The following is a 25,742-nucleotide window of genomic DNA, read 5'->3' as shown; positions in this document are numbered from 1 at the left end:
AATTCACTGTATCAACTTTTCTCTATCTAATATTTACATCTTGAGTTCAAAAGGAAATGAATTTGTCTATTTAAAGATGATATCTACATATCACAAATGTTGAAATTTATAATTGTTAATGTACGAACTCTAAATCGTCTTATTTACCAAAGAAGTTGAATAGCTTCAACAATGTGTAAGGGTAGCCAGTGTACTTAACTTCGAACACCTTAGTGAATGCTGCAAAGAACATATAAATGAACACAGCAGTCAGAATAGTAACTATCACTTGTGCAGTTTCTTTAGCATTTTCTGGCCCACTCAGCTTCTTAGAAACATTAGGGACAACCATAACTAGGGCAACTATCAATGCACATAGGACAGCATATAGTAGGCCTACAATTTGAGTCTCAATAGCATATTGGCCGGAGATTTGGCCTGGCAAGATGTAAATAACGTTTTTTAACTTGTCCATACCAGCTTCAGGAGTGTTTCTGATACGGTTGAACATATGGCCACCAAGCATGGCAATAATGAAAAAGATGGTACCAAAACCCCAGACGTATCTAGATGTGAATATTTTCAGGGCCAATGTACTCTGCTTCTTAACCAATAAAACAGTAGCAAAAGTAGCCACACCAGTAATAGTAACGGAACTCCAATTGATCTCTTCATGGATCTCGAAATCCTGGACATCTGTGCTTTCCTTGATACCAGCAATTAAGGTCTCGACAACATTTTCACCACTCAATTGAATGTCAAGAAATTTGTATTGAGGATCACCTTTACCTGGTTCATAGATAATTATACGTGGCACTTGCTCGACGTTGAATTTTTGGAATAATTCAGGCACATTTTGGTCTACAGCGTCAACTTTGGCGAAGAATAACGACTTGGATCCGTCATTCTTGGAGATACCATCAGGATGGTCAGCAAACCAGGATCTTACTACTGTTTCGTAGTGTTCTGCAAGCTCTGTACACATTGTACAACCATATTGACGACCAGTGGCAGTGAAAACTGTCACCAAGTATGATTCTTTAGGATTGGCCAATAATCTTCCCCAGTTTCTGTCATTCAGGTCAATAATACTGTCCTTGTACTTTAATCTTTCTTTATTGAACTGCTTTGGAGACAATGCCAGGGAAACATTGACTAGGACCAACAAAAGGGCCACTAGCCTAGAAAAGTTAAACATTTGCATTTGCTTTCTCACACTGTGATTATTTCTCGGCCGTTTTTGCTGTTTCGAACGGGAAATCCAATAATTAATAAAGAACAGTAACGTCCAGAGTGGCCAATTGACTTGTAGCAGCGGCTAATATCCCTCAGAGCGACAAAAACTGCTCATTGAACATGTTTCTGATGGTTCCCGTCATTGCTGGTTGCTTATCCCTCCAGCGAATTGCTCCAGCAATGATCGACAGGCTCAGAATTTCGGTGAAAAAATCCGGTAACGTGTTATTCGTTGGATATGATAAATATACGCACTTAGCACAGGAGTATTGAGTGCAGGCAATATTATACCATTTACATGTATTGAATATGTAATTGTTTATCTATTTAACCGGTTACTTTTTATTTACTATCATGAATATTATTGCAGTTAGTCTTTTTCCCTTTTGGGTGATTTTGTGTAAGCACAGTGCCAGCGCATATGTGCAAGACAATCAAAGTTTGGATTTCTGAGGAAGTCTTATCTTGTTGAGAAAATGCTTGTAGGAATTATCTAAGAATTGGTTCCTTTCAGCTAAAGACCCGTTGTGATCTAGCACATAGTCTCCTTCCGATCTTTGTGGTGGGTTAGCTACATACTGGGAGATATGCTTACTGATGTAGTCCACAATAGTATCTGGCATCTCCAAGTTCATGAGATGATCGCCGTTGGCTACACTCACTTCCTTACAGTTAGGAATGCGTGTTCTAACGTATTCGTTGTTCACAGGCGGGGTCCATCTCGAGCTTGCCCCGACTAGGGATACCACGGGGATGCCAATAAATGGCATCAACTGCACCATTCTCTTTGCCGATGTATTATCAGTTGCATAGCACATGAAGTTGTGAACTTTCTTCATCTTAGTAACCACAGATCCGTCTGGTCTTTGGATAGCTTCAAACTCGGTGAGCCGCTTTCTTATCTCGGGATGGACTTTCACATAGAAGCTTTTCTTCTCCATAAACTCCTCAAACTCCTGCATTGAGTCAAAATTGTCAGTCATCTTGGCGGTCAGAGCTCTATAGAAGTTAGGTGGGAAGAATAAGTACTCTGTCTTGGGTTCCAATTGCGATGGGTCCTTAATTATGACAGGTTCTATGACAATGGCCAACTGGAAGAGATTAGGGTTGTGCGCCACAGCTGCCAGAGTTTGAAACCCACCCATCGAGTGTCCAACAATGACATTGTAATTATTCATGAAATTAAACTCCTCCTCGGCCACTTTACATATGTCTCTTGCACCATCGAACCAGTCGAACTCCAAACCGAGCCTACCTTTATTCAACAGCGCAGAATCACCGTGGTTGACTTGGTCAATAACCACAATCTTATCGACAACCCAGTTGCTGTTCAAGTCGGCAATTCTATCCGCGTGGTACTCCCATATGGCCCTGTTCATACCGGACCCATGGCAGAACACAAGGTTGACTTTCTTCTTCTTCGAGCCACCATTACCAGTACACCTGGTGAAAACCTCATACACCACACACAACCGATCAACATCTGGGTTCAGCACAGCATTCCGGGACCGTGGCCATACAGCAGCAGTGGTCTTCACTTCCCTCTCGTACTTCTCGTTCACCCTAGCCTCCATTATTTTTTTAAATACCTACCTGCTGTGAACAATTGGCATACGTTACAAGGAGAACCTCAGTAATGTTTTCCCACAAAATGTCTTTTATATGTACATTCTGAGCAATAGAGTATGGTCTCCGATGTGCGATGACTATACTCCAACCACCGGGCATAATCAGCCATCGCCTTCTAAACTCCGAGCCATACACAAACCCGTGAAACCCATGGTACACAGATATCTCCCAATGGCCAGGATAACCATATATACAACTTCAAAGGCAGAAATATTGTTCTTACATGTTGTTATAAGGACAGGGACTGGCTAGACTGCTATGCCAAGCTGCTATATACCCTGGGGAACAAAATTATGGATCAAGAAGGTATCATCACCAGACGCATTCAAATTTCCACCAAATACAGTATGGTTGTTTGGCCGAGCGGTCTAAGGCGCCTGATTCAAGTTGAAACATTACTTACTGGATTAACAAACTCAGGAGCACTCAGGTATCGTAAGATGCAAGAGTTCGAATCTCTTAGCAACCATTAATTTTTTTGATTTTTGATTTTTTCACCATTCAAAGAGGTAATACTCTTTCTACGGCACTTTCTTAGCGAGTGCCTTTTCCAATAGCATAATAAAGCCTTCAACATCCGATAAGGAAGTCAAGACACAATGAGTCCTATTGCAAATAAGGACACCAAATACCCATAAGACAGTTCCTTTTTGATCAAGGCCCTGTACTTTGAAACTGACGACTAGGATTCAACTTACTAATTGAAATGTATGCGGAAACATGCTGATGTACTTCTGGTTTCTGGTCAATTTATATGTGTGTGTGGCATCGACCACACATGAGCTGGTGTTCAATGTTGCTTCTGCGACCAACAGGGATGGCAGGCGGATAATATCGATAAATGGCAGGCGGAATACGTATGGGCCGCAAATAAGGGTCAAGTCGGGCGATACTATCAACTTAAAAGTGGTGAACAACATCTGTTCTGCGGAGGAGCTGGTCTCCATGGAAACCGACGAGCAGTTGCGGGAGTACTGCCATACAGCTTTGCACTTCCATGGTCTGATAGGGATTGGGAATGAGCTCGATGGTGTTCCGGGGATCACGCAGGACCCCATAGCGCCGGGCGAGGAGTTCTGGTATAACATCACGATCCCGGAGACAATATGCGGGACTTACTGGTATCACTCGCATAGTTCAGTCCAGTATGGAGACGGGCTGCGTGGAGTGCTCCTAGTGGATTGCGATAGATACCACACATACCTTGATCGTATTCTGGCCACGATAGACGGAGATCCCAGTGTGCTGGACACTAACGGCGTGATGACTCTATCTGATGCAAAGAAGAAGTTAAGAACCGGCATGACTGAACAAATAATTACACTGAGTGACTGGTATAACAGTTGGAATCTTGACATCAACTCAAAAATTGTTCTTTCGCCCGATGGAACCCGGGATCCCCGACTAGATGACTCCCTGATCAACGGCAAGAGGTCAACATTCCAGGTAATCGACATACCGGAGTCGACAAAGTATGCTCTCATCAGGTTTGTCAACAGTGGTATGTCAGGTACGCAGATTGTTAACTTCCCCAACCACAAGATAGTTGTATTCGAGACGGACGGCGTTTTGATCAAGCCATATGTGTTGGATACGCTTTCCATGGCGGTAGGCCAGCGCTATTCTGTGGTTGTTGTGAAGGGTGAGAACGAGGCATTGCAGATGATAAACGGTTGTAACAAGATGATGGGCTATTACGCAAAGCAGGCCTGGTTAGCGTCGAAGCACGTTGCCGGAACTTTAACTGCGGAAACGTCTATACCTAGAATCAACAGTCTACCTGGTCTGGACAAACTTGAGAAGTATAGAGATTTTCAGCCTGTAGAAGATGAGGTCAAGGGCCTTGAAGTCGCGGAGAAGGCCAACACTACTGTCGAACTGAGCTATGACTACTATAGAGACCCCGAGATTCAAGAAAAGTATGGCACTGGGATGTTTTTGCTCAACGGCAAGGCATTAAGTGACTACTTCAAGGAGCCCATTGAGCTGCCGGAAGGTAAAGGCAATGTGGTAGACATAGTGCTGAACTCCGTTGAACACATGCGCCACCCATGGCACCTCCACGGTCACCGGTTCCAAGTAATATCCATTGGTAAAGGCGGGGAAGGAAAGTTCGACAGCCGCGAAGCCCAACAGAAGTACCGTGAAGACATGGAGTACTGGGAAACACACCCAGAGCAGTCACCCATGTTCCGAGACAGTATCAATCTTCCTGGCAGATCATTTGTAGTGCTCAGGATAAGAACCTCTGAGCCAGGAGACTGGCTGTTACATTGCCATGTTGACTGGCACGTATCAAAGGGTCTGGGTGCCATGTTCAGAGTTAAAGGGAATGCAAAGTCTGACCCTACAACGGAAGAAGCAACTGAGTACGCGAACCCGATAAAACATAACAAGACGAAAGTACTCCTTATATACATATCTATCATGGTCTGCGTGGACATACTGATGTACTACACCATCATGAGATAGATTTCAAAAAGACATATATCTGTATGTAGCTACATGTATTTTAGTCTAATAGACAGAGAATGACGGTATTATCATCACAGCACACGTAAGCACCCGCAGAAAAGAAAGAGACAACCGATGCCTCCGGCCATTCTTTGGGAAACTCCATGAAAATCACGAAAGGGAACCCCAATAAGGACAATTTTTCAGGTGGGAAGTCTTTTAGAGCTTTAAGAGGCACTGCAAACACACCACGTTGACTAGTAATCATAATTTGGGAACATCGTTTAAGCGCCATACTTACCAGTACACTGCGCTTGCACTATTAATACTGTGTCATTTCCATAGAAAGAGAAAGAGGAAGAGGAAGAGGAAGAGAAAAAAAAACCAAACTTGATAGCAAATACAGTTGAGAAACAAGGCAGGACTGAGGGAAAATATTGAAGGATAAGCTATTTCAAATGGAGTTGCCATCTATCAGTAGTACTACGAGTATATCTGATAACGCCGATCTCCGCAACTATTACGAGAAGCTGCTGTTTAAGAACAGCAGTGGCAAGTCGCTTACGGATTTACAGAATAGAGCGCACAGGAGTAACGAAGACGACGAGAACAAAGAGAGGAAATTTGATTTTATCAATGGTTTCAAGAGTAACAAGAATGGTATTAAGTTAGAACAAGGTAGAAACCGTATGCCTACGTTTTCTGGCTTGAAGATGACATCTATGGACACTGAAAGAAAGATACCAACGAGCAATTTCTTCAACAGTCAAGGACAACTGCAACAACAGAATCACCCGAGTCAAAACAACAATCAAAACAACTTGGATCCTAATAGCAATGGTAACTACCAGGATATATTCTCAAACTATAACATGTCCGATAAAATGGGTAATGGTAACGATGTTAGCAACAGTAACAGCCACTCTTCGCCGTTCAGCGAATTTGCGCTACCGACGTTGCACAAATATCAATCTAACCCGGGGCAGGATCATATGGACTATTCAAACGGCAATCAATCTGCTGGTGCCTGGAATAACCCAAAGACGGCACTCTCTGGATTTGAAGCCCAGCAGGACAGAAATGACGGGCGTAGATCGTCATATATTTCTGATACTTTAATCCATGGTCAGTATGATATCCACAACAATCCCATACCCAATGGTATCGCTGCACTAAGGCATCATAGCTCTGCTGCTGGAGCAATGGACCCTTTCATGCAGGTCAATCCCTCTCAAATATACGGCCAAATGCCTAATCAAACGGCAACTGTACAAAACACTATGCCATACGGCTATAAGAACACGTCTAATATAATTCCACTACTGAATAATTTAAACTTGAAGGGTGAGAATAATTATAACCCCCAGAATCGCTCTTTAAATAATCAGAGGTTCCCTCACCAGAATAATCCTGGCTCCAGACAGGGTCAAAAGGATATACAACAGTACCCATATAACGCTTCCAAACAACAACAAGACCAATATAATTCTCGCTTCAATCATTACAATAACGGATCCAACTTTGAAAATGTAAAGTCTTCTCATTTGAATGATGGTGCACATCAGAATACTTCAAAAAACCATATATCTGAAAGCTCATTAGATTTCAGCATTTGTAAGGATAACTATGAAGAGTTACAGAATGAAACTGGATTATTATTACTTGCTGGGAGACAAATTGTTTCAACTCCAAAACTACATCAATTTTATTTGGAGTGTGGTGCTAACTATTTTTCTAGTAAAGAGGTTTTCAAATTTGCTGATTTTATTAAGGAGCAATTGGTGATTACAAATGATAACGAAAATACTTCGAGCTCTGTGTTGAGCTTCCTGGATTTCTTGAAATCTCGTAACAGTAATTATTTCAATAAGGGAAGCAAGCAATCTAATGGTGAGGAGAATGGAAACTTGAACGAAAATGGGAATGATCCAACCAATGGTGGGAATGCCTCGTACAAACCTTTGGTACTTGTTGCCTTAAAAAATGGTAAACTTGAATTACTGTCTACACCTCAAACAACTAATCTTCTGATGAAGAGAGGAGACCTTGTAATTATTGATGGTGATCGTGGTAAGGATTTAGTTTTGGTTGTTGAACCTTCAGTAGATCTGAACTTGGCCCTTTTTGTTAATTTCTTGAAGAAGAAGATCCATTTTGATTCATTAATTACTAATAGGAACCAACATATATCAAATGATAATTTTATTGGTTTATTAGAGGCCTCAAAAAGCGGTGAGACGCCAGATATCAATCCAAAACTTTACGACGTTGTTGAACTAACAGAACTCATAATCCCATCTAAACAGGTTTTAAGATTTGCTACACCATGGGAGGTGAGTACCAACCTTCACAATAAGTTTCAGGACGAGTTGAGAGCCATGCACATTGCTCGCAGCAAATTGAGCTCCTTAAATGAGACTATTAATGGCTCTCAACAAGGCGAAAAGGAGAACGACAATTCCAATCAGAGATCTAAGATGGCTTTGAACATTAAAATTTTGAATGCCGAATTCCAATTTGACCGCAAAAAACTGACTTTCTATTACTTGTGCGAAGAACGTAATGATTTTAGAGATCTTATCAAAGAGCTTTTCAAATATTATAAAACTAGAATTTGGTTATGCGCACTTCCTAACAACCTGGAAGTCGATACTAAGTACTATGATAAAGATCACAAGGAACTGAATATGTATCAGAATATGATTGATGGTGAAAATCAAATGGAGGTTCAAGATGCACCATTGAAAAGCGATAATAGTTCTGTTCTGGCTCCACCATTGAATAAGTTGGAATTGGACAATTTCCAAATTGGTGTTTATAAAGAACTTGTCAACCAACTATTCAAGACCCATTTTGATTATTAGGATACACTCCTTTTCGCTGTGATTCAACCCTTGTCTGATAAGGCTGTTATTGAATTAATATAAGACTTCCTTGTTTTTCACAGCCCTCAAAAAGAATGGGAGTTAAAAAGTTGTAACAAGACCCCCTATTGTGTTATTATTATGTTCATATTAATAGATTATTGGAACATGGCTATTCCTACCCGTACTGACACGCCAACTTATAGAAAAACTTAGAACATTATAGTTCATATTCCTCTTTTTTTTTATTATACAACTTGCGTTATGTTATTATTATTCTTTTCTTTTATCTCAATTCAAATCATGTTAAAACGACTCTTTGATAGACTATAAGGACCATTTCTCTCACATGATCTACCATAATACTTCTACTTTTACCTTCTTATTTTACTAATTTGTTTTTGATTCCTCCAGTTTTTTCTATTTCTTATCTAAACGCTTTTATACATATTCATATAAAATAAAATACATTCAGTTGTAAAACAAAAAAAGAGAGTATCCTACAGAAACAGCGAGCATGAATAAGTTCTTTCCCATGGGGTATGTAGCCATTGGCAATCTCATGCATGGTTATCTCAATTGTGCAATTAAATGTTAGTAGCTATGACGTATTTTTCTCTCTTGAACTTGTTGATCTATCAAACGTTCCAAGTGCCTTCTTGAAGGCTTTATCATTCAATAAGTGATGGCATTGACAGGTGTTATTTATAGAAATTAACATTACAGGACCCACTTATAGATGCTTGTGAGTGGTATTTAATAATTAGTGTTTTACAACAAAGTGGTCATCAGGCTTCATTACATATTTGAAGACTTTTTTGTAAGTGGTGCTAACTGCAAATAGGAGAACTCGCAAAGAGGTTCCTTCAAGCCAGCGATTTTAACTGATATAAGAGATGAAGGTGTCGTTTGGGTTAGCACTGGAGTATACCAGGATGTACTCTCCACAGCTGCTTGCCACGGTGTTTTGTAGTATACTATTCCTATTCACCGAGTTCAAGCTGGTACCGCGACTGGAGAACAAGAGGTTCAGGTTGGACGATAAGAGCATTGGAAAGAGCCACATCAGCAATGAGTTGATCTCGGGGTTTGAAGTCATCACAATGAGTGCACTTATAAGTGGCCTTATTGTTGTGTGGTTCTGCACATTTGGCAAAGACTCACTTAGAAAGTTCCATGGGAATTGGACAAATATGAAGCCAGAGAGCTCGTCCACTAGAGGCCACTTCTTCTTCATCAGTGTTCTATGCCTGTACCTAATCCTATCACTCAATGGTGCCGTTACTGGTTGTTTGAAGCTGGTTATCGGTAACTTCAGACCTGATTTCATAGCTCGCTGTGAACCAGCCTTGGATAAAGCCAGCGACCTCACAAAGTATTACGGCCTGGATATATGTCAACAACAGAACAAAAGGTTGCTGTATGAGGGTTTGAAGAGTACACCAAGTGGGCACTCCAGTTTCATTACAAGTGGACTAGGGTTTGCATACTACTGGCAGAAACAATTTGTGTCAAGTCATCACACTAGACACATATGGTGCATAGTACTGATTCTTCTGGTCATGATGTCTAGGATAACCGACCATCGCCACCACTGGTACGACGTGGTATCCGGCTGTATCATCGGAATAGCTATGATAGCTGCCAGCTGGAGATGGGTATTCAGTCCACGCTCCTCTACATATGAACTACCAGCATAAGATTATATATAACCTTCCCATTACTACTAGTTTTTCCTTTGCTCTAGACATGAATAGAGTTGGACAAGGGCACCTCGACGCACACAAGGGCCCAAATATGCCTCATGATCCATATAGCTCAATGATAGTATGGACAAAGGAAGGATGAAATAGCTTATTGTATAAGCCAATATACATTATATAGCACACACCACAACATCACAATGTACAGTAATCATGATTTGAGTTATCGTATGGTCACATACCCACAGTTCCCACTCTTTTCCAGCATCTTTTGTTTGAAAGAACACAGTTTGAACAAGGCATTGTTGTTCAATGACAAGAATTTGAAATCAACGCAGCTCTTGTATCGGTCTTTGAGCTGCATTGTCAATTGGCACACTGCTTCTGTGGGTGCTCGTTTAAGTATGAGCAAAACTTTTTGGCAAAAAGTATATAAAGAGTATCCAGTTGTAACAACTCTCTGGCAGTTTGAAGCAACAGTTCATAACAATAACTTATAAGCCTTTAATTTTACATATATACTCTGCAATTGAAGCAAATAAACACAATGGGTAACAACAGATTTTTATTCACTTCAGAGTCAGTTGGTGAGGGTCATCCGGATAAGATCTGTGACCAAGTCTCTGATGCCATCTTAGATGCCTGTTTGGAGCAGGACCCTTTGTCTAAAGTTGCTTGTGAGACTGCTGCCAAGACTGGTATGATCATGGTCTTCGGTGAGATTACTACAAAGGCTCACCTAGATTACCAACAAATTGTTAGAGACACTATCAAGAAGATTGGTTACGACGATGATGAAAAGGGATTTGACTACAAGACCTGTAATGTGTTGGTTGCCATTGAACAACAATCTCCAGATATCGCTCAAGGTCTTCACTTTGACAAAGCCATTGAAGAATTGGGTGCTGGTGACCAGGGTATTATGTTTGGTTATGCTACTGACGAAACCCCAGAAGGCTTGCCATTGACCATTCTCTTGGCACATAAATTGAATATGGCTATGGCTGATGCCAGACGTGATGGTTCTCTAGAATGGATCAGACCAGATACCAAGACTCAAGTCACTGTTGAATACGAAGAGAAAGATGGTAGATGGATTCCACTAAGAATCGATACCATTGTTATCTCTGCTCAGCATGCCGAATACATCTCTACTGAGGATCTAAGAAGCCAACTAAAGACTGAGATCATTGACAAAGTCATTCCTTCCGATATGCTTGATGAGAACACTAAATATTACATTCAACCATCTGGAAGATTTGTCATCGGTGGTCCACAAGGTGACGCTGGCCTAACTGGTAGAAAGATCATTGTCGATGCCTATGGTGGTGCAGCTGCTGTTGGTGGTGGTGCATTCTCTGGTAAAGATTACTCAAAGGTGGACCGTTCTGCTGCTTATGCCGCCAGATGGGTGGCTAAGTCCCTTTTAGCTGCTGGCCTATGTAAGAGAGTTCAAGTGCAATTCTCATATGCCATTGGTATTGCTGAACCTTTGTCCATCAGTGTTGACACTTACGGTACTTCCAGTAAGACTGATGAAGAAATTATTGAAATTATTAAGAAAAACTTCGATTTGAGACCAGGTGTCCTTGTTAGAGAATTGAACTTGGCTAGACCAATCTATTTGCCAACTGCTACTTATGGCCACTTCACCAACCAAGAATATCCTTGGGAAAAACCAAAGAAGCTTCAATTTTAATTGAAATTTAGACTGTAAGAATTCCGAATACTACTATATTTGAACCCCTAAGATTTTTTTCATAAAGAAATGTGTTGGATAGACTGAGCTTGTAGCTTGTAAATAGAGACTACTACTCAAGTATTTGATCTTCAATCTCAATAATGATTTAGCTGTTCAGTTTGAATATTTATTCCTTTACATTGATTTTTATGTTTTGGGAAAAAAGCTCGACAAAATCTGTTCATACTTTTATACATTACAGTTTCATCATATATTCTAAGAAAATCACGTCAATAAATAATCTGTACTAAGTAATACTAATGTAATGAAATTAGAAAGAACTTTACAGCTGAAAATGTCAAAATCCCATTGACAAATACAATGAATCTGTGTTCTCGACCGAAATAAAATTGGTTAGTTTAGATTCTAAGATGTAGCGTGCCATCTCAATATATATATCATCATATTGCACTTGCATCTTTTGCTGCGTACCATTATTAATTGAACATTCAAGTTCTTCCTTAATGTATTCCGGCATATCTTCAAATGCATCTTCATATAAATCGATTGTATCTTGTAAATGAAGATTTTCCATCTGATTTATCAAGATCCTATGTTCCATTAAATCATCTTTACATATCTTTTTGGAAGCGTGCTTGCAGACAATTATTCTCCATAGAGACATAACAAGCTCACTCTCCACTTCTTTTATTGATTCTTGGGTAATATTTTCCTCATAATACTTCCACATACGATATATAATCGATAATGCATGCTCCACAAGGTTCATTCGCACAGCAAATACATCCGTGTCTTGGTCAATGAGATGGTCCATAAACTGACTCTGTTCCACAGAGATCAATTTCGTTAAATTAATCAGAATTTCCCCATTGGTTATTTTACTGTCCTTCTTAAAATACCCCATCAAATTTTCAATTATTGATAAAATATCATCTTTTAAGTAAACGAACCACTTTTCAAGCTCTAAATTATCAGAAAGAACGCCTTTCTCCTTTTTAGACTCGTATTTATCTATAATATCATCTTTTAAGACAATATTAGGTATACCTTTTATTTCTCCCCGTGTTACTAACTGAGCTAGTAATGGGGATACACTATTAGTTCCCATGTTTCTTAAGAGACTGTAGAAATCAAAAAATCTATCGATATGCATATTATTAGTGTTGGTGTCGTCGAATACATGAAAATTCAGTATTCTTTTACCTAGTAGTTGATATAGTCTTGTCAAAAGATCAGACCACCATTTACTTGAACCAAATGGTTTCGAAAGGTTGTCGTTATTCATAATATTAGTAATGGTTACGAATACCGCAACCATACTATAGATTACATTAATTACTGGTTTAAATGATATTGTCAAAGTTAATTTGTAAACAGCTTCGAGTGATTTCATCAAACTTTCATCAAAGAACTCCATGTATAGCGTTTCCGATAGTTGCTGTATCCGTATTACCTTTGTGGTGGACTCTAAAAGATCGAATGAGTAGACCAGTATTAAGTTATCAATCAGTTCATATTGAAATATTTGGGGCCCCAAATCCACTTCTAGCGGTGATTTATGAAGTGGCTTCTTGAGAACAATTTGAAATTTGCGTATTAGATCACAGGTAAAAATGAACAAATCTTTAAGGGAATTTACACTTACTGCACTTGGCCTGAATAAGATTGTTTGAACCATAAGTGCCACCAAAAAGGGAACGGAAAAGTTTAACTCCTGATCATTGATAATGATTGCTTTTATCAAAGTCGCTAGATGTTCTAAGACACTATCTACAAGCTCATTAAGTTTCATATTCTTCTTACATGATTGCAAAAAATCAACAATACCACTACCAATAGAAGTATCCTTATTTATTTTCAATAATTTATAGTTGAATTCATCAATATGCTCGAATTTGATACAATTTAGTATCTCTATGGTAGACAGTTCCACTCCCACTATTCTATGAACATACAAACAATCAAAAAATGCTGATACTTCATCCTTAATAACTCTATTGGGATTCAATACAATTGAAGGTTGTGTACTTATCTCTGTTTTCCTTTTCTTCGGTATATGCTCTTGAATGTGACTGCTATCTGGTGTGTTCAATGCACGATGCTGGCTTGAAACTCTGCTGAATGCCTCAGGTGGAGACGTCTTTATTCTTTGATTAACAGCATTAATACCACGAGATTCTAAAACAAGAAATTTCTTCTCATCCTCGAGGCTTTGCAACTGTTGTCGCAGTTTTTGTATTTCTTTATCAAATTCCTCCTTGACTTCGTTTACTCTATAATTACTCTTTGATCTTTCTTGTTCAATTTGAGCTTGTAGTAATTTCAACTTATCTCTTAGCATACTAGACTCCCCAAGAGCCCTAGTTAATTCTTCATTACTGTCATTAGTCTCATTATGGGTATGACTGTCTTCCTCTAGCAGATCGTTGGCGTCCTCAATCTCTTTATCATTAACTAGCGTAAGAAGAAGGTCATCATCGGAAGAAAAATCATCCATTCTTCAGCAGCTTAATTCCAGATTCTGCTTTTGTAATTCCTAGCCCTAGCAACACAATAGGATTCTTCTAACTTATGCTTAACTTAGAAGGCCAACCTTCATTTATATTCGGATTATTTAAGCTCATCGGAAAAAGTTCAGGTACAGAAAGTAATAAATAATCCTACTAAAGATGACACTAGAACAGCAATGGGCACTAATAGACAAAACCAATTCCCAAATAACAGAGCTTAGAATGGATCATTAAGTATGTAGCTACAGTTTGGAAAAGCCATACCTCTCGGAACTGTTTTACTTTGGCAATATATCTGAAACAAGTTTGTTGCATCAAAATGTAAAAGATAGTTTGAGAAGTTTAATATTGAGGGAGTCAACCAATATAAAATGTAAAAATAAGTTAGTAAAATTTGTATACAGTTTGCAGTCATTTTCACAAATGCTGTCAACTAATAATTGAACCAAGCTGTCTTATAGCAAGCTACATAATGAGAAATTATTTATTGTTGAGAGATAGACTAACACAAGTTTGGCTTAATAAGTATAGCATAACTGTAACTATTCTGACCGCCAAGATTGTATTATTTAACTATTTCATTATAAGGATACTAAGGTATACAGAAAAGTATGCAATTTCAAGTTGTAATGGTTTAGATCAAGTGAATCGCAAAGTTTATGACGATCTTCCGATCTTTGTGAACACTCTTGGAAACTATATGATTAGAAAGTCCATGCTTGAAAGTGTCGAGGCTAGTCTCCGTGGTTTAGAGATCCTGATTGACGCTAGCGAGGGTCTGTTAGGTTTCTTAGTGGATTTGTACCTTGGCACTTATGCCTGCCTCTTAATTAGTGCTGTCGATGGCGCTGTCGATGTAGCTACAAATACTACCGAACATATATTAGAGGCAGTAAACAATACTTTAATTGAGGCCACACGCGGACTAGATGATGGTTTAAACGACCTGACCTCATTAATAAATAAAGGCGGAAATAGACTGTCCAGCATATTCAAGAGCGATAACTCTGTAGCTGCGAGTTTAAGTAAAGTAAACTTTACTGTCAAGGGCCTTCGAAATATACATTTATCATCAAAGATAAACGACCAATTACAGTATATGGCAGATAAAGTACCCAGTTTCGACGACTTGAAGTCAGAAACTAAGGATCTTATATCTATACCGTTTTACCATGTTAAAAGAGAAATTACTAAAGTAAATGCCGAATCTTTATTACCTGATACCAAAATTCTGTATTTAAGAAATAACACCGACACAACTTTATACCCAATTTGTGGTCAATATATCCCAAATATTAAGAAAGTATATGAACACCTAATCCACATATTAAAAGTAGGAAATATATTGGTGGCAATACTCGGTATTTTTATAGCTTTGTTTATGGCTATACCTAGTATTCAAAAAGAATATCAAGAATCGAAACGACTTAATAACGTTCAAGATGAAGTAAGTCAATATATTGACAATAAAGAATTCATGTCCTCCGGAGACAACTCTTCACTCAATTACAGTCCCTTTAACGATAGTAAATTCAATTTAGCTGAATCATATCAACGTAATTTCAATCCAATAGCAAGGTGGATGACAATTAAAATGGGCAAATACTTTGGGAACGATGAGACCGAATATTCAGAAAGATTGCAATTTTGTATGCTCTACATCTTTTCTAGTAGGTCCTCAACAATAATGGCAATGGGATTAATCGGTTTAATAACTGTAGCCATTCAACTCATCGTTATCCAGATAATTAGTAATTATCTTAGTAACACAGGCAAGGTTCATATTCAATTACAAGCTTCAAACGATGAAATCAACAAGATGATCAAAAGCGACATCAATTTATGGACTTCCCTGGCAAATCAATACGTAAATGGCACTGAGGCAAACCTGAACACACAAGTGTTTGGATGGATAACAAACACAACTGCAAGTGTCAATGCCACTGTAGCACACGCTGTTGACAAAATTGAATACATTTTAGCGTCCAGCTTTAACAATACGCCATTGTATAAACCCATGAAAACGGTTGTGGGATGTGCAATATTGCGGAAGTTAATATCTGTCGAGAATGCAATGACTTGGATAAACAATGAAGCCCATATAAAGCTACCTAGAATCAACACAACAGAGCTCATTAACATTGCTGGCCACACGAAAATGTTACCATCATCGAATGAATCCCACATGTTCGACCAAGTAGAAAAAATTGTGAACATAGCCCGCAAGACCGCATTGAATGAATTGTATGTTCCCCTAGCATTAATTGGAATTTGGTTAACACAAATCCCAATGGCTCTATTGCTGTCCTGGAGACGATGCGATACCACAGGAAAAACGTAAACAAAAGAACTCTCGTTTGAGTGATAAAAGTTGCAGATCACAGTAGCTCTCAACACAGATGCGGAATTATTTACAGTCAAACTAAAGAAGCAGTTGGGACATGACGATATGCTGGCTTAGCTCACCAGCATTAAAATTTCAAACCGTGTGAGTGGTATGGGATGAGATGATGTTCACAAAGCCTTTATCGTCGTCCATCTTTTCTTCGACTTGTTGTTCCTTCATGTTGAAAAACTTGCTACTTGACTTCACTTACCTCTGGGTGAGAAGTTGCCCTTCATTGCTTCTGGTGTTGTACAAAGTCCTTTATTGACACTAATTCTCTCAGATATCAATGTAGGACTAAATATTTGCTGTGAACCGAAGTATTCCAGTAATGTGAATCTCTGAAATAACAGTGGAAGCTGAGATAAAAGCTAAGATAAATTTTCGTGCCCTTGCTTTCTATCTCTGCAATACTTGGTGTACTCACTAGGACACCTTATTGCGGAGTCAAAGTCTCTCTTTACCAGCAAAGATTTTTCTTCTTAACTTATTTTTGATGTGCACTCAAGAAAGTTGATAATTAAAGAGGAGAAACCAAAGTAAATATAGAGACTTGTTAATATCTATCTTAGCGATATACAATAAAGGAACAATATATATATTTATATCCCAAAAGCATTTACCCCAGTGCAGTCATTATATTTTAGATTTCTACGTCTACTATTCTATTCCAACTAAGAAAGATAGCAAAAATCGATGAAATCGCGATAATAACAGGCTAAAAAATAACAACAACAACTTTGAATATATTACAAAAGAGTAACGACACTATAAATATAACTAGAGGAAAAATTTTTAATACAACTATCCTGAAATTGACATTGACTATACATAATGAAGAGAATTTTTTCTGGTTCAAAGTCACCGGATGGGCTGCCAAAATCGCCAATCAATAGTCCCAATATAGGCAAGTCAATTTTAAAAACGTCAGGCACATTCAACCAAGATAATTTGACCTCTAAATCAGCCGTTTCTCCAGAACTGGTGCCTATTTTAACGCTATTAACAGCGCATACTCACAGAAGATATCATGAAGGTGTATTATTATTTTTACAAGATCTAAAAGGTGATGGTTCTGTTGGTGGCCGTAAATGGAAAGAAGTATACGCGGTGCTTATAGGTACGCAATTAGCGCTATGGGACGCTCAAGAATTAGCAGAACTCAACCAAGCTGAGAGGTTGGATGTAAATAAAGTCTCTGCTAAACTAAAAGAAGCTGTATCAAAGCCCACGTACATAAACTTTACAGATTCTACTATAAAGCCTTTAGGTGCTGGTGATAGAGCAGTCACGGAATCTGGCAAGAAGCTAGAAAATGTTCTTATTGTATCTTCAACGTTAAAGAACAGGTATTTCTTACAATTTAGTAATAAGGATTCGTTTAATGAATGGCATGCTGCGCTAAGATTATCTCTTTACGAGTGTGCTTCATTACAAATGGCTTATACAGGTGCGTTTCTTTCCAGTAGAGGTGCGAAACTTAGCGATATAAAGGTGCTGCTAGCTGATGTGAAGTATGATTATGAAGATTGGGTTAGCGTCAGATTTGGCGCAGGTATGCCCTGGAAAAGATGTTATGCCGTTATTTCTCAACCTACAAAGAAAAACTCACTTGGAGAAATAAATTTCTATGAGAGTGATAAGAAAATAAAGAAGTCAAACTCTATGGCGAAAGTTATCTCTGCAGAGTTTTTATATGCTATTTATCCTTCAGCAGTACAACTGATAGATGATTCTACGATCATTAAATTAGAAGGAAAAATAAGCTTCAATAAAAAGGAGGATCCGCAAGATACTACGGTATTTATAATGCCTGAGAAGCATAATGCTGTTCCAGGCTATGATACTGTCATTAGGTTTTTATTACCAGCATTCAATGCATTTAAATTATATGGTAGACCTAAAAAGCTTAAAGCGGATAAGCGGGACCAAGACTCCCTTATTTTTGCATTACCTGTTCTACCGCATATTTATTACTTAGAAGTTTCAGATCTGATTCAACTGTCTAGTTCAATGAGCTCCATAGGTTGGGATAATAGAGAGTGGTGGAACCAAATAAGAGGGGTATTACAAAGAAAGTTAAATGAAGGTTCTTCCGGTTGTGGATCAATTGTAGAAGCTTCTACTTTCTTAGGGTCACCTTTGCTTGGATCAAACGATCTATTTGACACTAGTAAGTCAATTGCTTCACCTAGATCAGTATCACAGCCATTAATGTCTGGTAAACCGGGCTCTGCTTCAAATTCATCTGAAAGCTTAACAAATTCCAAAGACAGGAGTAGGGGCTCACCATCAAAAGGCTCTAACCAACGTCGCATCGTTTCAGAAAAAGCATCATCACAAGCAAAGCCTGCGAACTATGTACCCACAATTCCACCTCTTCCAAATAATCAAAACCAGAGAAACTTCCAACCTTCTGTACCAGCACAGCATATTAATAATGCTAGAGACACGAACAAGAGTGGCAAACCAAGAGATTTAAATATTGTCGATTCGAACTTCAACGCATATGGCAAGGACCATCTAACTGTCAAGCAAGATGATTCCAAAAAACTGTCCGTTGCTTCTGACTTAGCCTCACTAATTGAGAAATATTCTGACGATGAGCTCGAACACATGACAGGCAATGAAGTCCAAGGCAGGAACTACAATAAGTTAGATCGTCGTTTCAATGATGCCAATCCAAGGCAGAGAGGTGAAAATGATGCTAGCTCTGATGAAATTAGTGAAATGGCAAGGAGTATAAACGAGTTTGGATTTGAACATCCGCAGAAAGTAATGAAAGGAAATTTCGGGTCTAGCGGTACACTACCAATTCAGGATGGCCCAGACGAATCTAATCTTTTTGATCCTGATTACTTGGTCCAGGATGAAGCGATGTCGATAGGTCACAATGATGCATATGGCGATTTCAACAATCCTTACAGTTCAAAATTCAAAGGTGAACTAGTTAGTCCAAAGATTGGAAACAATCCACTACCATACCCTGCTGAGGGAGGCGATACCCCAACCAAACAGGAAAAGACTTCAAATAATCATCTCAATGCGATGGAAAATACAAATCTACCCGTCAATCCTTATGATAAACCAAAGAATATCGTACCTAACAAACAAGCAGGATACCCATCACAAAGCGTGCAAAGACCAAGTAATGATCTTGGGAATAGTGCACCTGTTAAGCCAGGATATGCCAATACCAGACCAAATATGCATACACCGCCGCCACAAGGCGTAAGGACAGGCGCACCAAGTGGCAGTTATGTTAGCCCTAATAACAAGATGGGATATGCAAATGGTCCCAATCCACAGCAAATGTACAGACCACCTGCGAGAGAACAATTCAACAGTGGTTCACCTAACGTGAGAGGAAATTCTTCCTCACCAGTAATTGGTCAGCAAAGTCCTATGAATCCGCAACAGCACAACATGCGCCCCCCACCTGGCCCTGGTACCAACCAGATGCGTATGTCGCCTGGGTCTCCAAACATGCCTGGACAAGGCTACCCACCTCAGCAGCCACCTTATCCACAGAACATGCCTATGCAAAGACCCATGGGTGGCCACCCACAGAACATGCCCATGCCTCCGTATGGCTACAACAATGCCCCACCAAACCAAATGGGTGGGTATGGGTACAATCAGAGACCAGGGTTCGGCAGCCCACAGTATCCTATGCCTAATGGCGGCATGCCAACGGGTGTTCAGAGCGCCATGGGCCGTGGACCCATGCCCCAATGGGGCCAGGGTCAAGCTCCAGGTGGCAAGCAGAGAGCCAAGGTGAAAGGCGGTTTTTCGCAGTTCATGCCACCATCCAACACAGCTACGAATCCATACTCCAACCAGTAACTCTAAAGACGTATTCTAAGTTTAACATTCCAAGTCCCTCTTTTTTTTTTATCTTTCCCTTTCTCATACTGAATCTGCATAGAAAGTCACGACTATTATACTGTTTTCTTTTCTTTTTCTACTTGTTATATTTTGTGCTATATCATTGATCTTACAAGGTTGCCAAGATCCGTATTGCATATTCGAACTACCACTACCTGTGGGAATCTGTAACATTACATATGTATACTTTTTTCTAGCATCAAGCCTTATTGCCCGTTTCTCAGCACGTCTTGTAGAGCCCATATCCATAGTAAACGCTAGCACTTTGTCGCTCACCTACATGTGACTGAAAATATGACTTAGTGCGTGCATAGCTATATACCCTCCAACGATATATCGTGCATATACGTACAAAATACCAAAACCGGGGACTGGTGGATGCACTAGAGAGAAGAGAGAAGAGACAAGAAGAGAAGAGAAGTCAGGGAGAAGTCAGCTCCCCCCCTCCCCCACGCCCACGCCTTTGTTCTCACAGGGCCGTGGGAACCGATCCACCAGAACTGTGGCACCATCTTTTCCAGCAGCGTAATGCAGAGGAAAAAAGGCGTGAAAGCGTTGAGACAAGCGTTGAGACAAGCGTTGAGACAAAGCCTTTTTGCTTTGGTCCATTTAAAGTGCAAAAACTGTGGCTCTTGATTATTCGGACAAGTCCAAGAAGCCACAGTTCTGACTCTACCCTTGAACTGGTAAGTCATCTCACATGATTCACACAGGCAGAACAGGCAGAACAGGCAGAACAGACAGAACAGGCTGAGGGACTCGGCATGTTCAGGGCCCGCAAGAACTCAGTAATTCCCGCAGGTTCCCGCAGGTACCCGTAGTTCCACCCCCACATATGCGCTGTGGCAGCGTGAAATACCCGTACCGGCGCTGGATAAGAGGAACGGACTGGACCACCAGACCAGGCCTCTGGGGGGGATTGGGAACCAGAGAAAAAAACGGTGGTGGTGGGATTATCAGCAGCACAAGCGCATCGAGCCCATGGAAATGCCCTATATAAGAGGATGGGGGGGGGAGCTCTATTGTAAGCTACCCTCGACATGGGAAGAAGGGCAACAAACATGTTGAAAGAAGTTGATATTGCAGAGCTGAGCAAGACTAATCCGTTTGTGAAGTTGGTGAAGGGGCAGAAGATAGTGGAGGTTCCTGAGTTGGTGTTGGAGTCTGGTGTGGTGTTGAACAATTTTCCGATTGCGTACAAGACATGGGGTCATTTGAACAGTCGAGGCGATAACTGTATGGTTATCTGTCATGCGCTTACGGGGTCTTCCGATGTGTCGGACTGGTGGGGACCCATGCTTGGTAATGACCTTGGGTTCGACCCATCGCGGTTTTTCATCGTGTGCTTGAACTCTATGGGCTCTCCGTACGGCTCCTTCTCGCCGCTGACTATTAATGAGGAAACCGGCAGGCCATACGGCCCAGAGTTCCCCTTGTGTACGGTACGGGACGATGTCAGGGCTCACAAGATTGTTCTGGAGTCGCTGGGTGTCAAGTCGGTCGCATGTGTGATCGGTGGCTCTATGGGTGGTATGCTGGCTTTGGAATGGGCCTCGCTATATGGCCACGGTCCAGAAAAATACGTGCACAACCTGGTGGCATTGGCGACCTCAGCAAGACACTCTGCATGGTGTATATCGTGGTCAGAAGCTCAAAGACAGTCCATTTATTCTGACCCTAAGTACATGGACGGTTACTACACATTCGATGAACCACCTGTAACTGGTCTCTCTGCAGCACGTATGAGCGCTCTGCTGACTTACAGGTCCAGAAACAGTTTTGAAAACAAGTTCTCCAGAAGGAAACCATCCATAGAACAGGCACAGAAATCTAACAGAAAAGCCTCTGCAGGTGAGGGACAAGAAGCAACGATACCGTCCTCTGTCAGCGAGCAATCGTTACGCATCCACAACGACGGCTACAGGTCTAGCACTCCACAGCCTAGAATCGAGTTCAACAGAAATGGAAGAAACGGAAGCGTGGTTTCAGACGTATCCTCGGCTGAATCTATCAAATCTGCATCTTCGTTGACCTCCGTGAGTTCAGTGACCGGTGAAGCGAAGGAGGTTAAGCCTGCACAGACATATTTCTCTGCCCAGAGTTACTTGAGATACCAAGGCGCCAAGTTCGTCAATAGGTTCGATGCCAACTGCTACATTGCTATCACTAGAAAGCTAGATACACACGATCTTGCCAGAGACAGGCCAGAATACGACGAGGACATAGAAAGAGTCCTAGAGAGTATCGACATCCCAAGTTTGATCATTGGTATTAAATCAGATGGACTATTTACTTACTCGGAGCAAGAGTTCTTGGCCGAGTATTTGCCAAACTCACGTCTCGAAAAGATAGAATCCCCCGAGGGCCACGACGCATTCCTACTGGAGTTCAAATTGATCAACCAGTTGATTCTAGAATTCTTGAACAAGAACGTGAAGGATATCATGACTGCCCCACCACGTCAATGGACCGGTGAAATAGGTCAAGACGAACATGCTGGTTCCGTGTTCGGCGAAGCCGAAGAAGTAACAAACTGGTAGCTTATACCCCGTACAGTACAGCTGTAATATATAAAAAGGACATAGGATACATTTTTCAAAAGCTTGCATACATTTAATTATCTATTAAACATAAACTTTCAATTAACTTTGACTTTCACATGAACCTGGGCAATATACAAGCCGTTGTGTTGCATGTGCGTGTGTGCACTCCCTTGTTGTATACACCATGCATCATTGCATCGCACAGAAATGCTATCGGGACTACATGCATGACATTAGACTTAAGCCAATATTCATAGCCCCCTTCCCCATACGCTGCCATTACTCGATTTAAGGGTCCCCCCCGTAATTTTTATATTATATTAGTTATATTGTTAGATAACACCGCTCAAACCATCCTCCGGGACTACAAACACGCAGGGCTTTTGAAAGTTTTTCCGGATTTTTAGATTTGTATATATTTTCTGATCTCACTCAGAGATCCCCGTGGAATGGCCACAGATTGTTAAGATACATGCGTACCACTGGTCAAGTTCGCTACTGCTTTCTAACCCTGGACTTTCGGCACAGAACTCGCGAAGCACATTAAGATGTTCCGAAATTCCACGCAGTAGTCTGTGTGCGTGTGGTGCCGAATCGGGCTCATAAATGCCATTACAGTATAACGTCATACATGATTCTGATTCAATGAAATCATTAATTCGATTCCTGAAAAAAAAAAATTAAGAAACTAATACCGGCATCACTCAACAGTAATAGATATCCAACAACATCGCCATCGTTTGTAGATTGTTTTAATAGTACAAGGATGCAATAGTGTCAGGAATTGACAAAAAGAAAAAAGATAAAGCCCTTCCTGCGGTTCTAATTTGTTAATAACATACCTCTTACCCCAGATTAATACTTTCTTGAGTCCTTATAGGAATTCGTTGGATTTCTATTGCTACAGGATTGCAGGATAAGAAAAGTTTCCTTGGTACAAGTTTCTTTTTGTTGGTACCTTATTATTTAAGTATACACTTCTCAAAATATTTCATTCCCAATATTTAGACACTTTCAAAAAGTATGATAATTAAGCGACATTCGAATATGGTTAAACAACCAGCAAATTTACAAGCGACTAGTATAAACTCGATGGAATCATCGCTACGACAGCCTGCGGACGGACCTTACGATCTGTCCTCTACGCCATCTGACATTGATGGTGAGAAATCAGCACTAGATTCCGACGAAGACTCACACAAATCAAAACGAAGGTTTCCAAAACCTGGTATCGGTATATGGCTCGACCTCAAGGATAGACTACCTTGGTACTGGCAGGACTGGACCGATTCTTGGGATTACAGAGTGATCCCCTCAGTGGTAGAAACCTATTTCAACAACTTACTTCCAGCTATCGCCTTCGCACAGGATATGTTCGATCGTACAGATAATGCATATGGTGTGAATGAAGTGTTGCTGGCTAGTGCCATGGGTGGTATAGTGTTCGGTGCACTGTCGGGCCAGCCTTTATGTATTGTCGGTGTGACTGGACCGATTTCCATTTTCAACTACACCGTGTATGACATTATCAAACCGCTAAACACAAACTACTTTGGTTTCATGTTCTGGGTTTACATATGGTCGATGATATTTGACCTCATATTAGCTTTTGGCAACGCCGTCTGCTTGTTACAATACGTTACAACTTTCCCATGCGACATATTTGGTCTTTTCATCAACATCGTCTATTTGCAGAAAGGTGTACAGATATTAACACATCAATTCAAGGATAAAAATGGAAACGATGACCCAGCAGCAGGGTTTGCCAACGTCATAGTGGCAATGGCCATGACAGTTTTCGGTACTTTCTTCAAGCTGATCAAGATGACACCTTTGCTAACCCCAAAATTAAGAACAATTATCTCAGATTACTCAAATGCACTCTCGGTGTTGTTCTGGTCTAGTTTTATCCATTTCGGTGGTTACTTAAACAACGTGGATTTTCAAAAGCTGCCAATCACCAAAGCATACCACCCAACATCAGGAACTTATCGTGATAGATCGACTTGGCTGGCATACGAATCTATCCCTGTTCGTGATGTTTTCATCGCTCTACCCTTTGGTATCATTCTAACTTTGCTGTTTTATTTCGATCATAGTGTTTCCTCATTGATGGCCCAAAAGGAGGAGTACAAACTAAAGAAACCTTCCTCGTTCCATTACGATTTTGCCTTACTAGGTCTAACTACCGGTGTTAGTGGCGTATTAGGTATTCCAGCTCCTAATGGTTTAATCCCTCAGGCGCCTTTACATACAGAAACCTTATTGGTCCACGATAAAGATGAAAAAGTTATACGCTGTGTGGAACAGAGATTTACAAACACAGCACAGGGCGGTCTGATGCTAGTCACAATGTCAAGAGGTCTGCTAGTTTGTCTGGGACAGATCCCGCAAGCAGTGTTATCTGGTCTATTTATTACTATGGGTATACAGGGGCTTACCGGTAATCAAATCATTCATAGATTGATTTGGCTTTTCACGGAGGAGAGAAAGAAGGACAAAAGCAAACTGCTCCAAAATGTGCCTAAAAAGAAGTTAATATTATTCTTAACATTCAGTTTAATTGGTTTTGCAGGCGAATTTGCCATAACAGACACTATTGCTGCTATCGGATTCCCCATAATTCTGCTATTGACTGTGGTTGCCTGTCTCTTATTCCCATATATGTTCACAAAGGAAGAACTAGACATTCTTGACTCCAATGTTGCACAGGAGTTCACAATTAAAAACTTACTAATGAAGAATATCAGAAACGCTAATTTTTTCTCTAATAAAGATGAAGTTGAAACTGATGTTGAACATGTTTCTAGTATATAAAAATATTTAGGACACTTAATTTTATGTTTTG

General features: G+C 40.2%; 11 protein-coding genes and 1 non-coding gene across 12 annotated transcripts; 9 read left to right on the top strand and 3 right to left on the bottom strand.

Moving 5' to 3' along the window:
• Positions 1-139: 139 nt before the first annotated feature.
• OST3 (dolichyl-diphosphooligosaccharide--protein glycotransferase OST3) lies at positions 140-1,183 on the bottom strand (the record flags this gene model as incomplete). Its single annotated transcript, XM_448080.1, has 1 exon — positions 140-1,183. The coding sequence occupies one exon, from the start codon at positions 1,181-1,183 to the stop codon at positions 140-142; it is 1,044 nt and encodes a 347-aa protein (XP_448080.1).
• Positions 1,184-1,649: 466 nt separating this feature from the next.
• On the bottom strand, positions 1,650-2,789 carry LPX1 (triglyceride lipase; the record flags this gene model as incomplete). The annotated part of the gene is made up of 1 exon (XM_448079.1): positions 1,650-2,789. The coding sequence occupies one exon, from the start codon at positions 2,787-2,789 to the stop codon at positions 1,650-1,652; it is 1,140 nt and encodes a 379-aa protein (XP_448079.1).
• A 404-nt stretch (positions 2,790-3,193) lies between these two features.
• Positions 3,194-3,313, top strand: tL(CAA)8. The gene is made up of 2 exons: positions 3,194-3,231; positions 3,270-3,313. It is a non-coding gene; the product is annotated as a tRNA-Leu (tRNA).
• A 251-nt stretch (positions 3,314-3,564) lies between these two features.
• GMC1 (putative oxidoreductase) lies at positions 3,565-5,316 on the top strand (the record flags this gene model as incomplete). The annotated part of the gene is made up of 1 exon (XM_448078.1): positions 3,565-5,316. The coding sequence occupies one exon, from the start codon at positions 3,565-3,567 to the stop codon at positions 5,314-5,316; it is 1,752 nt and encodes a 583-aa protein (XP_448078.1).
• Positions 5,317-5,756: 440 nt separating this feature from the next.
• Positions 5,757-8,162, top strand: PSP1 (Psp1p; the record flags this gene model as incomplete). The annotated part of the gene is made up of 1 exon (XM_448077.1): positions 5,757-8,162. One exon carries the CDS (start codon positions 5,757-5,759, stop codon positions 8,160-8,162), a length of 2,406 nt encoding a protein of 801 aa, XP_448077.1.
• An 896-nt stretch (positions 8,163-9,058) lies between these two features.
• On the top strand, positions 9,059-9,862 carry LPP1 (phosphatidate phosphatase LPP1; the record flags this gene model as incomplete). Its single annotated transcript, XM_448076.1, has 1 exon — positions 9,059-9,862. One exon carries the CDS (start codon positions 9,059-9,061, stop codon positions 9,860-9,862), a length of 804 nt encoding a protein of 267 aa, XP_448076.1.
• Positions 9,863-10,412: 550 nt separating this feature from the next.
• SAM2 (methionine adenosyltransferase SAM2) lies at positions 10,413-11,564 on the top strand (the record flags this gene model as incomplete). The annotated part of the gene is made up of 1 exon (XM_448075.1): positions 10,413-11,564. The coding sequence occupies one exon, from the start codon at positions 10,413-10,415 to the stop codon at positions 11,562-11,564; it is 1,152 nt and encodes a 383-aa protein (XP_448075.1).
• Positions 11,565-11,904: 340 nt separating this feature from the next.
• On the bottom strand, positions 11,905-14,064 carry LCD1 (Lcd1p; the record flags this gene model as incomplete). Its single annotated transcript, XM_448074.2, has 1 exon — positions 11,905-14,064. One exon carries the CDS (start codon positions 14,062-14,064, stop codon positions 11,905-11,907), a length of 2,160 nt encoding a protein of 719 aa, XP_448074.2.
• Positions 14,065-14,549: 485 nt separating this feature from the next.
• PRM1 (pheromone-regulated protein PRM1) lies at positions 14,550-16,418 on the top strand (the record flags this gene model as incomplete). Its single annotated transcript, XM_448073.1, has 1 exon — positions 14,550-16,418. The coding sequence occupies one exon, from the start codon at positions 14,550-14,552 to the stop codon at positions 16,416-16,418; it is 1,869 nt and encodes a 622-aa protein (XP_448073.1).
• Positions 16,419-17,297: 879 nt separating this feature from the next.
• CAF120 (Caf120p) lies at positions 17,298-20,309 on the top strand (the record flags this gene model as incomplete). The annotated part of the gene is made up of 1 exon (XM_448072.1): positions 17,298-20,309. One exon carries the CDS (start codon positions 17,298-17,300, stop codon positions 20,307-20,309), a length of 3,012 nt encoding a protein of 1,003 aa, XP_448072.1.
• A 1,082-nt stretch (positions 20,310-21,391) lies between these two features.
• On the top strand, positions 21,392-22,891 carry MET2 (homoserine O-acetyltransferase; the record flags this gene model as incomplete). Its single annotated transcript, XM_448070.1, has 1 exon — positions 21,392-22,891. One exon carries the CDS (start codon positions 21,392-21,394, stop codon positions 22,889-22,891), a length of 1,500 nt encoding a protein of 499 aa, XP_448070.1.
• A 1,026-nt stretch (positions 22,892-23,917) lies between these two features.
• BOR1 (Bor1p) lies at positions 23,918-25,711 on the top strand (the record flags this gene model as incomplete). The annotated part of the gene is made up of 1 exon (XM_448069.1): positions 23,918-25,711. One exon carries the CDS (start codon positions 23,918-23,920, stop codon positions 25,709-25,711), a length of 1,794 nt encoding a protein of 597 aa, XP_448069.1.
• Between the last annotated feature and the right edge of the window lie 31 nt (positions 25,712-25,742).

This window comes from Nakaseomyces glabratus, chromosome J (genome assembly GCF_010111755.1).
Source record: "Nakaseomyces glabratus chromosome J, complete sequence".
Taxonomy (NCBI): Eukaryota; Fungi; Ascomycota; class Saccharomycetes; order Saccharomycetales; family Saccharomycetaceae; genus Nakaseomyces; species Nakaseomyces glabratus.
The sequence above is the reverse complement of the archived record's forward strand: the minus strand, read 5'-3'. Positions and strand labels throughout refer to the sequence as shown.